The 14,239-nt window shown below is 44.2% G+C and overlaps 1 protein-coding gene across 4 annotated transcripts in view; it reads right to left on the bottom strand.

The window, feature by feature from the left end:
* Window positions 1-14,239, bottom strand: part of arhgef10 (Rho guanine nucleotide exchange factor (GEF) 10) — a 98,880-nt gene that overhangs the window by 42,458 nt on the left and 42,183 nt on the right. For all 4 annotated transcript variants that reach the window (XM_055864460.1, XM_055864462.1, XM_055864463.1 and 1 more), the window contains 5 exons: window positions 8,887-9,002; window positions 8,218-8,345; window positions 2,094-2,194; window positions 1,505-1,626; window positions 1,230-1,316 (listed from right to left, as the gene is read on the bottom strand). In XM_055864460.1, the coding sequence (XP_055720435.1) occupies window positions 1,230-1,316; window positions 1,505-1,626; window positions 2,094-2,194; window positions 8,218-8,345; window positions 8,887-9,002 (554 nt within the window). The remainder of the gene's footprint in view (window positions 1-1,229; window positions 1,317-1,504; window positions 1,627-2,093; window positions 2,195-8,217; window positions 8,346-8,886; window positions 9,003-14,239) is intronic.

Genomic DNA, 14,239 nt, shown 5'->3' with positions numbered 1-14,239 from the left:
CCACTTTTTTATAGACCGAGTCACTGGTGCTTCCTGCTTTAACTTTTGCTTGTAAGCTGGAATCATGAGGACAGAGTTATGGTCGGATTTACCAAATGGAGGGCGAGGGAGAGCTTTGTACACGTCTGTGTGTGTGGAGTAAAGGTGATCTAGAATTTCTCTCTCTCTGGTTGCACATTTAACATGTTGATAGAAATTAGGTAGAAACTGATTTAAGTTTCCCGGCATTAAAATCTCCGGCCACTAGGAGCGCCGCCTCTGGGTGAGTGGTTTCCTGTTTGCTTATTTCCTTATACAGCTGACTGAGTGCGGTCTTAGTGCCAGCATCCGTCTGTGGTGGTAAATAAACAGCCACGAAAAGTGTAGCTGAAAACTCTCTAGGCAAGTAGTGTGGCCTGCAATTTATCACAAGATACTCTACCTCAGGCGAGCAAAATCTAGAGACTTCCTTAGATTGTGCACCAGCTGTTTACAAATATGCACAGACCGCGCCCGCCCCACCCTCCCACTACCAGAGTGTGCTGTTCTATCTTGCCGGTGCAGCGAGTATCCCGCTAGCTGAATATCCATGTCATCATTCAGCCACAACTCTGTGAAACATAGGATATTACAGTTTTTGATGTCCCGTTGGTAGGATATTAGTGATCGTACCTCGTCTAATTTATTGTCCAATGATTGCACGTTAGTAAGTAATATTGACGGTAACGGCAGCTTTCCCACTAGCCTTCTGTGGATCCTCACGGGGCATCCCGCTCTGTGTCCTCTGTACCTGCGTCTCTTTCTCTTGCCAATAACGGGGATGTTGGTCTTGTCGGGTGTTTCGGAGAATGTCCTGTGCGTCCTACTTGTAGAAAAAATCTTTGTCTAATCCGAGGTGAGTGATCGCTGTCCTGATATCCAGAAGCTCTTTTTTTGCCGTAAGATACGGTTGCAGAAACATTATGTACAAAATAAGTTACAAATAACGCAAAATAAAAACACATAATAGCACAATTGGTTGGGCACCCGTAAAACTGCTGCCATTTCTTCCTGCGCCATTTTAGTCAAAAAAGCACAACAGACCCAAGTTGGCATCATTTGTAATGCAATGATGTACATACATGGATGTCCATGCTGTCCCATGACAAACTCTTTTATAACATCTATGACTTCAATTGTTGTTTAGACCTTATTACCAAGGGTTCAAGTAAAGTGCCATCAAATGATAAAAAGCCAGGTGTCCTACTCACCCACACACAGCCGTGTCCGAGTGCAGGTGTGTCTGCTGTACTCCCTATGTTGATGTGGGGCTCGGGGTTATGGACCGCACACTCCACCTGATAGAGATAAAGAGAAACAGACTTACACCACTCTTCACTTTACATGTGTATGTAGACTGTACTAGTTTCCTACATGGCATTGTAACAAATGATTGACGCGGTCAAGGGATAGGTCATCTTTAGATGGAGCCATTGACCCTGTCCATGGCTGACAGAGGAGGTGATATGGGGGAGGTGATGCCCACCTTGAACTCCTGTAGTTTGGACATGACCACAGGCATCTGCCTGAGCAGGAGAGGATGTTTCTGCTTCTTGATCTGGTTACCATCATCCTCCGCAAAGAACCAGCCCTGCAGATTGTCCTCCTCTGTTAACACACACAGGTCATTTCATTTCTAAGAGGAACACTATCTCCAGTGTCGAGCAGTGATCCTAAATTCAAACCGTGAAATATTACATTTCCAAATATGTTACACAACACCTAATTCCATAATCTGAACACCAGATTCAGACGTTATACCTTTACAATCTATTTTACAGTCTAATGAGCCAGGGCTGGATAAAGGTGAATTTCAACTTATGATATTTGCTTGGTAAACACAGATTTTTAAATACCCATTGCTATGCAACTAAACCTTGAGTTTGGAAATAATCACAAGTGGAAAAGGGCAGTGAGGCAGAAAGAGGCTGTCCCGCTGCATACACTCACTACAGTCATCTATGTAACTACAAAGTGACAAGAGGCAGTGGGGAGAAGCAATAGGGAACACAAAATATCCAACACAGACAGAGCATTGGGTCTGTGATTGTGTCTGAGACCAGACTAAGACATACCCAGAGCCAGCTTGGCCATCTGCAGGTTACTGATCCAGGACTGTTTGATGGCTGGAGAGAAGGTATTGAACACAGCAGAAAAGTATGTGGGCCTGCCAGACCTGCCAAGAGGGAGGGGGAGATAAATGACAGACAGCAGTGTTGAGACAGTGATAGTATCCACTACATAGAGTCTGTTGCATAGAGATTGAATGCTGGAGTGTATTAACGGTTCTGCATCACGACATTCACTTCATTTTAAAAAAAAGAATCACCTAATAGCAGGAAGAGCACAATCTAGTGGTCAGAACCTCGTAATATCAGGATGTAAGATGGGACATAACTTTAATGACTTTAATGACTAATACATTACATAGGATGAAGATACAATACCCTAAGCCGCAGCGCCATATTACTTGACAAATATAGAGAACTGTTACTATATACTCGTTGTCGGTGGGGTGGCTGGCGTGGGGTGTCCGTGGATCACTTTTGAGCACTTCTTTGGATTCCTCATGTCTTACTTATTGTTAGAAAAAAGTTTGGTCCAAATCGGATTTTAGGTACTATAATTATAGAATATTATATAAATTAAAATGTCCTATCAGGGCGCAATCAATTTGCTTAATTTCTCAGAGATCAAATTATATATTTCAACCAAATAATTTTTCCAGAATGCTTATCTTATCCGTTTCTAACTACAGAACAAAATCAGAGCTGGTGGGTGTCATGGCTTGCTGTCGGGGGAGGGGAATCTGTGTGACCTAACAGCTGAAAGGACATGTGATCCTGCTCTCATTAGGGGCTTTTCTCATTGACAAAAGTTGAAGGAGAGGCAACGCACTGACATATGTACATGAACTTTTCAATTCACATCCACAAAGAAATGTCATGTGGGTTTGGCGCTAGGCAACGGACATTTACCTTAACTATCCCTATAAAATATCCCATTAAGGCACTAGCCAGCATGCCTCAACTATGCACGCGACTTTTCATCTTAACCATTTTGCATGATTGAAAAATGGAACCAAACCACATCACACTCTTGAATAATGCAACAATACACAAGGACGTGCAGAAAATAAAGGGTTTATTTTCTCGTCTGAAGGCTATACTCATTACATTTTAGATTCAAGACAAAAGCAGAGTTGCTAACAGCCTGTCTTCATCAAGTAACATTAGCCTATCAAAAATGAAAAATTAGGCCTACTAGCCCTCTCATACAAATATAAAGTACAGTAGGGCTAGCTGACTTAAAACATTACTTCATCAGGCTTCATTTTTATATAAAAATATCAAATAATTTGTCCTACATGTGGTCAAAGCTAATTGCGTCTGAAAATGTGGGTATAATATACAGTTGAAGTCGGAAGTTTACATACACCTTACCCAAATACATTTAAACTCAGTTTCACAATTCCTGACATTTACTCATAGTAAAAATTCCCTGTCTTAGGATCACCACTATTTTAAGAATGTGAAATGTCCGAATAATAGTAGATAGAATTATTTATTTCTTTCATCACATTCCCAGTGGGTCAGAAGTTTACTTACACTCAATGAGTATTTGGAAGCATTGCCTTTAAATTGTTTAACTTGGGTCAAACGTTTTGGGTAGCCTTCCCACAATAAGTTGGGTGAATTTTGGCCCATTCCTCCTGACAGAGCTGGTGTAATAACTGAGTCAGGTTTACAGGCCTAATTGCTCACACACGCTTTTGCAGATCTGCCCACAAATTTTCTATAGGATTGAGGTCAGGGCTTTGTGATGGCCACTCCAATACCTTTGTTGTCCTAACGCCATTTGGCCACAACTTAGGAAGTATGCTTGGGGTAATTGTCCATTTGGAAGACCCATTTGCGACCAAGCTTTACTCTTCCTGACTGATGTCTTGATGTTACTTCAATATATCCACATAATTTTCCATCCTCATGATGCCATCTCTTTTGTGAAGTGCATCTGTCCCTCCTGCAGCAAAGCACCCCCACAACATGATGCTGCCACCCCCGTGCTTCACAGTTGGGATGGTGTTCTTCAGCTTGCAAGCATCCCCCTTTTTCCTCCAAACATAACGATGGTCAGTATGGCCAAACAGTTCTATTTTTGTTTCATCAGACCAGAGGACATTTCTCCAAAAAGTAGGATCTTTGTCCCCATGTGCAGTTGCAAATCGTAGTCTGGCTTTTTTTTTTTTAAATGGCAGTTTTGGAGCAGTGTCTTCTTCCTTGCTGAGCGGCATTTCAGGTTATGTCGATATAGGACTCGTTTTACTGTGGATATAGATACTTTTGTACCGGTTTCCTCCAGAATCTTCACAAGGTCCTTTGCTGTTGTTCTGGGATTGATTTGCACTTTTCGCACCAAAGTACGTTCATCTCTAGGAGACAGAATGCGTCACCTTCCTGAGCAGTATGACAGCTGCGTGGTCCCATGGGGTTTATACTTGCGTACTATTGTTTGTACAGATGAACGTGGTACCTTCGGGCGTTTGGAAATTTCTCCCAAGGATGAACCAGACTTGTGGAGGTTTACAATTCTTTTTCCTGGCTGATTTCTTTAGATTTTCCCATGATGTCAAGCAAAGAGGCACTGAGTTTGAAGGTAGGCCTTGAAATACATCCACAGATACACCTTCAATTGACTCAAATTATGTCAATTAGCCTATCAGAAGCTTCTAAAGCCATGACATCATTTTATGGAATTTTCCAAGCTGTTTAAAGGCACAGTCAACTTAGTGTATGTCAACGTCTGACCCACTGGAATTATGATAAAGTGAATTATAAGTGAAATAATCTGTCTGTAAACAATTGTTGGAAAAATTACTTGTGTCATGCACAAAGTAGATATCCTAACCGACTTGCCAAAACTATAGTTTGTTAACAAGAAATCTGTGGAGTGGTTGAAAAACAAATATTAATGACTCCAACCTAAGTGTATGTAAACTTCCGACTTCAACAGTATGGGGAGTTACGACAAGGGACGAGCTGTTTTATATGGAAGCCCATACACGCCACCCCAAAAAATGTATACATTGAATTCCAGGCCCCCCGGGTGGCGCAGTGGTCTAGGGCACTGCATCGCAGTGCTAGCTGCGCCACCAGAGTCTCTGGGTTCGCGCCCAGGCTGGGCTGGGTTCGCGCCCAGGCTCGGTCGCAGCCGGCCGCAACCGGGAGGTCCGTGGGGCAACGCACAATTGGCATAGCGTCGTCCGGGTTAGGGAGGGTTTGGCCGGTAGGGATATCCTTGTCTCAGTATGTAAAATGTAATAAAATGTATGCACTCTACTGTAAGTCGCTCTGGATAAGAGCGTTCTGCTAAATGACTAAAATGTAAATGTAAAAAATGAATTGCCTCGTGATTTGTCAACTCGTGCACAATGAATCTGTGCTTCAGTCTGATTAACTGCAGCCTATAGCAACCACAGCTGCAGGTAGCTTAGATCCGTTCTGACCCCATCTGGGCCTGGTCAGGGGAAATGAAGCGGTAACGTCATGTATTTATAACCTAAGATATGTATTTATAGCCTAATATAGGCCCCTTTATTGGTGTTCTGAGAAAATATGAATGTGATAATTTGGTTAATATTCAATTTTGGGGGGGGCTACCTAGGCCTATTTAATCCCAAATTATTGACTGGAATTAAATCAATCAACACAAGTGATGACATACTGTGTGAATAACTTTTTAATTACAGATGCAAAGGCCAACACGATACAACTCTGCATAAAGCAAGCTCAGCCCTGTTATTAGTTATATTGTCCAATCGTAGTTGCTGTCTCTTTTTCAGTGTAAAGGACCCTCCCCCTGTTCCACTGTTCTGACCAGCAAACAAAAATTCTGAGCCGGTTCGAACCCCAAAAAAGTAACGGTTTAGATCGTTCTTTTTTAAACTTCTGAAATACATTTTTTGGTACATTTAGCTTGACATTAAATTACTTGACCAATGGATAGAGCAGAATGCTACGGAACGGGCAAGCTATGTACATGCATTGGACAGACAAGGCTAAGGGGATACCTAGTCAGCTGCACAACTGAACCCATTCAACCGGCTACTGGCCCAACGCTCCTAACCGCTAGGCTACCTGCCGCCCCTATAGTGCAGTGTTGGGTGCGACTGAAATATTGCGGGTGAGGAAAGAGCTGGGCATGAAGCACTGGGCATCTTGTTGTTATAACATACATTATCTGAATTAGGCCCACAGAATTATACCTACAGAGGAGCTGCTTCTATGAAGGAACTTTGAATGTTTTTGTACTTCAAAGAGTTGGCTTGACTAACGTTGGACCAGAGCTAGCCCTTGATCATGACTCTCAGGTCCATTTCAGTTTGAGAGCCAGACCAGAGCTAGCGAGCTTGCTAACAAGATTGTGTGTGCAGAGCAGCACCAGAATTAAAATAAAAACAATTCTTACTTTTCGTAGTTAATAAATCCAATGTAAAACATGATAACTATAGTGTCCTTAACTATTCTTGAAAAAGTTAATACATTGTTCTCTAAATAAACATTTCTCTCCCTAATTTCTGAATCACGCCTGAAACGTCAGTAGCTACAGTAGACTATGCATGCTTCGGAGAGAGGGGCAGGTATTTCTACACACACACACACTCACAAAGATTTTCAGCTGGCAGGCAGACACTGGAATAAGTTTGTGAAAGTTTTGCATAAGCACTGTTGCATTTGTGGGACTGGAAAAAATAAATACCCAGAATGTAAAAGAACGTTTTTAAGCGGTTAAAATAACAGTTCTGTTATATATTAGGAAAATATCTACATTTCAGTTGTTTCAAAATCATTACTCCGCTATTACAATTTATATATTGCAGGAGTGTTGGCCTGGATGAGACAATTCTGTTCACACTGCCCTACTCAGAGGGGGGCAATTGTCGGGCGAGCGTCATGCGCTACCTCCGGAGACAGCGCTAGAGACGTAGCAAGTTCGCAAGTCCACATTATTAAAAAAGGTATAGTTGAGAGGGTATTCTCTCAAAACCTCTAGAGAGTCTGTCGTAGTGTGAAAAGGGTCTTAGAGACAGCAGACAGACAGGGCTGTGAAGGTAATGGAAGCCAACGGTGTTTATAACAGCTAACGTAAATAACAAATCACCGGGGAGGATCTCTGGCATGCATCTTGCCTTACACTCTCTCACTCCATCTCTCTCTGGAATGTGGTGTTTTTAGATGGAGGGATCAGAGAGGAATGACAGCAGCACAGCTGCGTCTCAAAACGCGATGCCCAGGAGTAAGAGGTAATTTGACCAGTTAAAAACAGCAGGCAGAGTGAGAGTCAACAAGTTCAAGGTGCCAGTGGGCCATGGAAGGACCATGTGGAGGGAGTACTCTCCTATAGTAATGAGTGGATGAAACAGCTGCACTGTCTTCTCTGAGGTGAGACACACTGATCCACAGCAGAGAGCATAGAGCTCTAACAGACTCAAATCATACCCCTGAGATCAGATTAGAACAAAGCTCAAGTTGTTTATCCACCGTGACAGTAAGTCTGTGCCCATTCCTGGATGGTTAGAGGGGACAGTGAGGGAGTGAGGACATAGGGGCCTGACCTAGTGTGTGAGAGAGAGTGTGAGAGTGAGAGACAGTGATGTGGGTGAGAGGTCTATAAGGAGAGAGACAGTGATGTGGGTGAGAGGTCTATAAGGAGAGAGACAGTGATGTGGGTGAGAGGTCTATAAGGAGAGAGAAAGTGATGTGGGTGAGAGGTCTAGAAGGAGAGAGACAGTGATGTGGGTGAGAGGTCTATAAGGAGAGAGAAAGTGATGTGGGTGAGAGGTCTATAAGGAGAGAGAAAGTGATGTGGGTGAGAGGTCTATAAGGAGAGAGAAAGTGATGTGGGTGAGAGGTCTATAAGGAGAGAGACAGTGATGTGGGTGAGAGGTCTATAAGGAGAGAGACAGTGATGTGGGTGAGAGGTCTAGAAGGAGAGAGACAGTGATGTGGGTGAGAGGTCTATAAGGAGAGAGACAGTGATGTGGGTGAGAGGTCTAGAAGGAGAGAGAAAGTGATGTGGGTGAGAGGTCTATAAGGAGAGAGACAGTGATGTGGGTGAGAGGTCTATAAGAGAGAGAGAGACAGTGATGTGGGTGAGAGGTCTATAAGAGAGAGACAGTGATGTGGGTGAAACACTGACTTGTCATGTTTGCCAGGCAGCTGCAGCTGGATCCTACAGCGATCTGCAGCCCGGATCTCGTCCTCCTTCTTCAGAATGAGACGCTGCAGACCCGACACCCAGTCATGGGCCACCGTAGGGTTAACGTTCTACAAGAGAGAGGGATGGAGAGAAAAGAGAGAGAGAGTCAAAGTATTAACACAAGACACTGCTTATAACGTCGTCCATAATGTCGGATGAAAACCGTAATAGATCTAGTTTTCAAATCATGCCATTGGGCGAGCAGAGATTAACTCCACACACCAGCTCTTACAAATTGACCACAAAGCCCCCCCCCCCCCCCCCCCCCTGTGTTGTGTGTGTGAAACACATGTCTCTCTGTGTGCCTCTGGCCTGTTCTCTGCTCCCCCACCACTATGCCCTCTGTCTCTGACAGGACTCACACATAGACAAACACTGGCTAGTTGAGTCTCACAGTCCAGCACCACACAGCGCTGTCCGGGCAAATTACTGTACACCAGACTACAGTGTTTGTCAGGGCCCTCTCTCTCTCTCTCTCTGCTGGTGCCACAGCTCGACATGACACATCAAAACTTCAGGGACATATTTACTCACAGGCGAATAATATACTTGTATTTTCACTCACAGAAAACAAGCCTTAAAATGAATGCAGCGATAAATGCTGCTCACCTGGTAGTTTCCCTTGAGGCTACCGATCATGCTGGAGATCTGGTTGACCAGGCTGAGGTCGTGGATGAGGTTCTGCAGGTCCTGGTACAGCTGGCCTGGACCCATGTACAGCTTATCTGGAAAAAGAGACAATGAGATGTTGAATAAAAACTAAATCAGCTGCCCTGGGCCCATGTACGCCTTATCTAGACTAGGACTATCCCTGTCAACAGAACAAAATGTTATTACCAAGTGAAGTTGGTAATTGAAGTAAGTTGTGATTTACAAATCTGAACCCATAGCCCATCTGCAACCATTTACCCAAGAATATGAGCCATAAATATCTCAAAGGAAATTCCTGGGCATTGAAAGCAGGAGGTCAAATAAGACCTACTGCCAGACAAAGATCAATAACAGTCAGATCGGTTTCCCACAGAGATCTGCGACATGTGAGCAAACTCACTTGGATTGGCGCTGAACCACAGGACCACAGTGACGGAGTATGTGTGTGTGAATGTTTTCACTTGAGTACCGTTACCTAACAGCAGTTTCCTGGGGCCAAGCTATTCACTGCTGTTCCACGCGCGCGCACGTGTGTGTGTGTGTATATATAAACGTGTGTGTGTGTGCATGTCTTTGTAGATGTGCCTTGCCTAACCAACAAGCCAGTGAAGTGAGTGATTACTGTGTTTCTGTGGGTCCAGCTCAGGACAACGGACTGCTTTGTTTGTCAGCGCTCAGCCTGTAAATGACAGAGACACAGACAGAGAGTCTGACTCATCAGAGAGAGAAAGAGAGCGAGGGGCCTCTTGTAGGCTCTGCCAGCACATAGCCTTCTCTCTAGGCTGTAGCGCACATTAAAACCTCCAGCATAGAGAGGATGACCCTCCTCGTCTTTCAGACAAGCCTGCCAACAAGTCATCATACGATACAATTTACACTGCAGCATATGGGACTATGAGCTAACAAGTAAGCAGGGAAGCTCTTAAAGACAATTTCACCATATGACTTTTCAACTTCTATTTTGTCACTCTCATAAGGCAGCAGATTGGAACTTGGAGGGGAAGTGTTCATGTGAATGGGAATCTCTGGCGCCAGGATTCCTGGAGTTCCCTCTGGTTTTCTACTTTCTGTGGGCTCTATATGGCCCTTCACACTGCCCTAGTGTTCCAGCTCCATGGCAACTGCTCCAGTCTTCTCCAGGGCTGGCCCAGAGAGGACCCTCAGAGAAACTTCCACCATATTTGCACTTCACTAAAATGTACATACAGGAAGCTAATTCAGGGACTCGCTCTTCATCATGTACCAAAACATCATTCCACATATGAATATATTCAGGTGACTATCACTTAAATGTTTTACTGATACAATATGTCAATTTCAGACAATATTTTGTTTGGTTGAAAGCATAGACAAGTATATGATTATTATAATTTTTTTAAATCGTCGATTCTGAAGCATGTAAAAATGTGATGGCGTTTCTGCTCTATTGGGCTAATTGCCTAATATCTAATGGTGTTCAAATATTCACGCCTCATCTGTCTTAATGAAGTCTGTGTGGTTGGAACCAGGTCAGGACAGAAACGCTGAAAAAGCTTCAGAGTCGTGCTCTTTGGCTTGTCATCCACCCACAGGCCATGATTCATCTCCAAGCTTATAAAAAGGTTGTTATTATAGGCTCTGACAAACACTGATACAGGATATAATAAGCCATAATGAGTGAGTGCAATGGACAAGTACCCTGGACTGGTGCCGCCCACCCACCTCAACCATTATTGTGCTGTGTGTTACAGGTACATGGACCTACACAGCATCATGGCTGGTCATAAAGTAATGGATTATGCTAGGAGTGAAATGCAGAAGAGACTGGCTAAGCCATTACAGCGAGGGCCCAAACTCCCCAATTAGGCCTTTGTGTGAAGGTCCTGGCACACTCACAAAGCTTGGAAGAGCCTGTGACATCTTCAAGTAACCAGGGTCTTAGGATGATCCCTCGACCTGCTATATCGCATATTCCTCAAGACTCTCAACTTCTTACAATGTGGAACTATGACAGGCTCAGCCAGAGGAACAAAGGGCCATGGTTTATTGTTTGAAAGTCTTTGTCAATTTAACTGACCCATCTCTTTTGGTGGTCCCAATTAGCTACGCGGAGCACAACAGACGTGAGGTAGGCACACAGACATCCAGAGCAGAGCACAGGGAACTGTGACATCATATGCTGGACAGTGTTTTCATTGCCTCTTTAGTAGGCAGGTCACCAGTGGCTTTGGCAGAACATATTGGAATATGGGGAGAGACAGAGGGAGAGAGAGAGAGACAGAGGCTGAGTGTAAGGGTTTTTCCACTTATCAGTCCTCTGTCTCTCTGAACTGGCTTAGGGAAAATCTAAATCAGTATTGAAGAAATCAGGGGGGGGGGGGGGGGGGGGTGACATGGTCTGATCCATTTCTGTCAGGTGAAAATTAACATACTCGGTCTTCAATTCTAGTTCCATGTTAAATTCAATTAGCTAACATTACTGAGGTGAACCAGACTGCTATTCAGTACATATGGATCATCTCAGGGCAATTGGTTACTGGGGGTCTAACCTAGGTCAGGACTAGACAGCTGGCTAGGAACATGCCTGCCTGTCGGTCCAGATGCTGCTGTTGACCGTACAGTTTTCAGCCCCCGTCAGGCCGTCTGTGGCAGACTAGAGGGCAGATGGAGGGATAACGGGTGGGTGAGTGGGTAAAGCCTTCCGCTTGCTTCGGTTCAGCTGGCAGTGCTCGCGTACTGCCTTAAAAAGACCTTCGCTTGAAAACTGAGAAAAAGCAGCAATAGTATTGTTTGTCCATCTTGAGATGCCGTTGCCAGTATACAACTTTTCAAAATAGTCAACATTAATCTAAGATACATTTTTGAGTTGTCATTAATAGTGACATCTTAGTCACGCAGTCTAACTAAGATGTTTGGTTGAATGACAAAACCTAAATTGAAGAATCCCTACTGTTGTCCAATCATCAACAAAGGGGTGTAGACCTCAGCTACCGACTTGAGCTTAGAGAAAAAAATGTGTGGATGAACAGCCCCAAAAAAACCTTGCCAAAGACTAAAATGAACAACAACAACAAACAAAAAAAACCCACAAAATTACATCATAATATATGCACAAACTGTTCCAAACTATTTTGGATAGGAAATATGCCCACGCCTTAAGAGGCTTGCGAGAGGGGAGACGGGGTGGCAGTTGGGCAGTCAACGAGAGGAAAGCTTGCTTGTCCCCTGGCATTTCAGTGAGTAAGAGGATGAGTGAAAAAAAGGAATGGCCCATATGGTCAACTTCACCTGGGGTCCTGTGCTTTAAGAAAATTGATGGAGAGCAGAACAGTAGATAACTAATGGACTCTTAAATAACACACGCTTATGCACAATTACATCCATTTACAACGTCAACAAAACAAAAGGAGATGATCGTGGACTTCAGGAAAGAGCAGATGGAGCACCCCCCTATCCACATCGAAGGGACAGTAGTGGAGAAGGTGGAACGTTTTAAGTTCCTCGGCATACACATCACAGACAAAGGGAAATGGTCCACCCACACAGACAGTGTGGTAAAGGCACAACAACGCCTCTTCAACCTCAGGAGGCTGAAGAAATTTGTCTTGTCACATAAAACCCTGACAAACTTTTATAGATACACAATGGAGAGCATCACCGCCTGGTACGGGAACTGCACCGTCCTCAACCGCAAGGCTCTCTAGATGGTGGTGTGGTCTGCACAACGTATCATCGTGGGCAAACTACCTGCCCTCCAAGACACCTACAGCCCCCGATGTCACAGCAAGGCCAAAAAGATCATCAAGGACAACAACCACCAGAGCCACTGCCTGTTCACCCCGCTACCATCCAGAAGGCGAGGTCAGTACAGGTGCATCAAAGCTGGGACAGAGAAACGGCTTCTATCTCAAGGTCATCAGACTGCTAAACAGCAATCACTAACTCAGAGGCTGCTGCCTACATGGACTCATATCACTAGCCACTTTAATAAATGGATCACTAGTCACTTTATCAATGCACTCTAAATAATGCCACTTTACTAATGTTAACATATCTTACATTACTCATCTCATATGTATATACTGTACCTTGTACCATCTTTTGCATCTTGCCTATGCCGCTCGGCCATCGCACAACCATATATTAATATGTACATATTCTTATTCCATCCCTTTAGATTTGTGTATTACTTGTTAGATATTCCTGCAGTCAGAACTAGAAGCACAAGTATTTCGCTACACTCGCATTAACATCTGCTAACCATGGGTATGTGACCAATAGAATGTGATTTGATGTAGACAGTCATCCTCCTCCAGGCATGCGAGTCAAAAGTGCATGGCTACTAACAAACTATAGAGTCATCTAACATCACAGTGGCTAAACGTCATTGGACAGTAGAACATACCCCTGGTAATACAACTAAGAGTCAATATAGCAAAGGGATGTGGCAGGGGATGCGAATGAGTTTCAACGGCTTTATACACATGTAGTGGAGTAGATCACACTAGTACCACAGATGGGATGGACAGAGAGCAGCAGGCATCGGAGAGCTAGGTGGAATAAGACCGCGGTAATGTCTGCTCAGCCACATCCTGCTACGCACAGAAAACCACACCTATGACTAGCATACAATAAAGCAGTTACTCCACAGCATCAGTGGAGGCTAATGAGGGGAGGACGGCTAATCATAATGGCTGGAACGGCGTATATGGAATGGAAACCTTGGTTTTGATATATTTGATATCATGCCACCTATTCCGGTACAACCATTACCACAAGCTCGTCCTCCCCAATTAAGGTGCCACCGACCTCTACATAACATCTTCCCTGCCTTCCCCAGTGGGTGTAACGGCTGTCACCACCTGAACACAACACTAGCTAAAAGAAAAGCACACCAACGTACCATTACATTGCACATTAGCCATACCTGGTTGGTAGTCAGGAGTCAGGGTGAATGTTCTGGACTAAAAACAGCAACAGCATGGCTATGACCACAAATCATACAGTCTGGTGATGATGGTTGCATTGGTTTCCAATAAGGAGTTTAAAGAAACGGCCGGCCAGCTGCCAGAGCAGACCAGGGGGAAACCCAGTGGAAAGAGTGAAGTCACTGACCCTGCAGAAGGTGCAGAGTGGAGTTGGCTTCTTATAGACACCATGCAGTCTCTCAAAGGACGCGCGCCATTTTAAAACGTTGCTCATTGGTTCCAGAGGGAAAGCCTGGCACACAGAAGATGGCTTTGTCGATGATGTCTGAACTAAATCTATTATTATAAGCAACTTGGCTCTGTGTTATTGTGTAGGTTGCTGCAACCCGAGATAGAAAGCCCCC

This window comes from Salvelinus fontinalis, chromosome 16 (genome assembly GCF_029448725.1).
Source record: "Salvelinus fontinalis isolate EN_2023a chromosome 16, ASM2944872v1, whole genome shotgun sequence".
NCBI lineage: Eukaryota > Metazoa > Chordata > Actinopteri > Salmoniformes > Salmonidae > Salvelinus > Salvelinus fontinalis.
The sequence above is the reverse complement of the archived record's forward strand: the minus strand, read 5'-3'. Positions and strand labels throughout refer to the sequence as shown.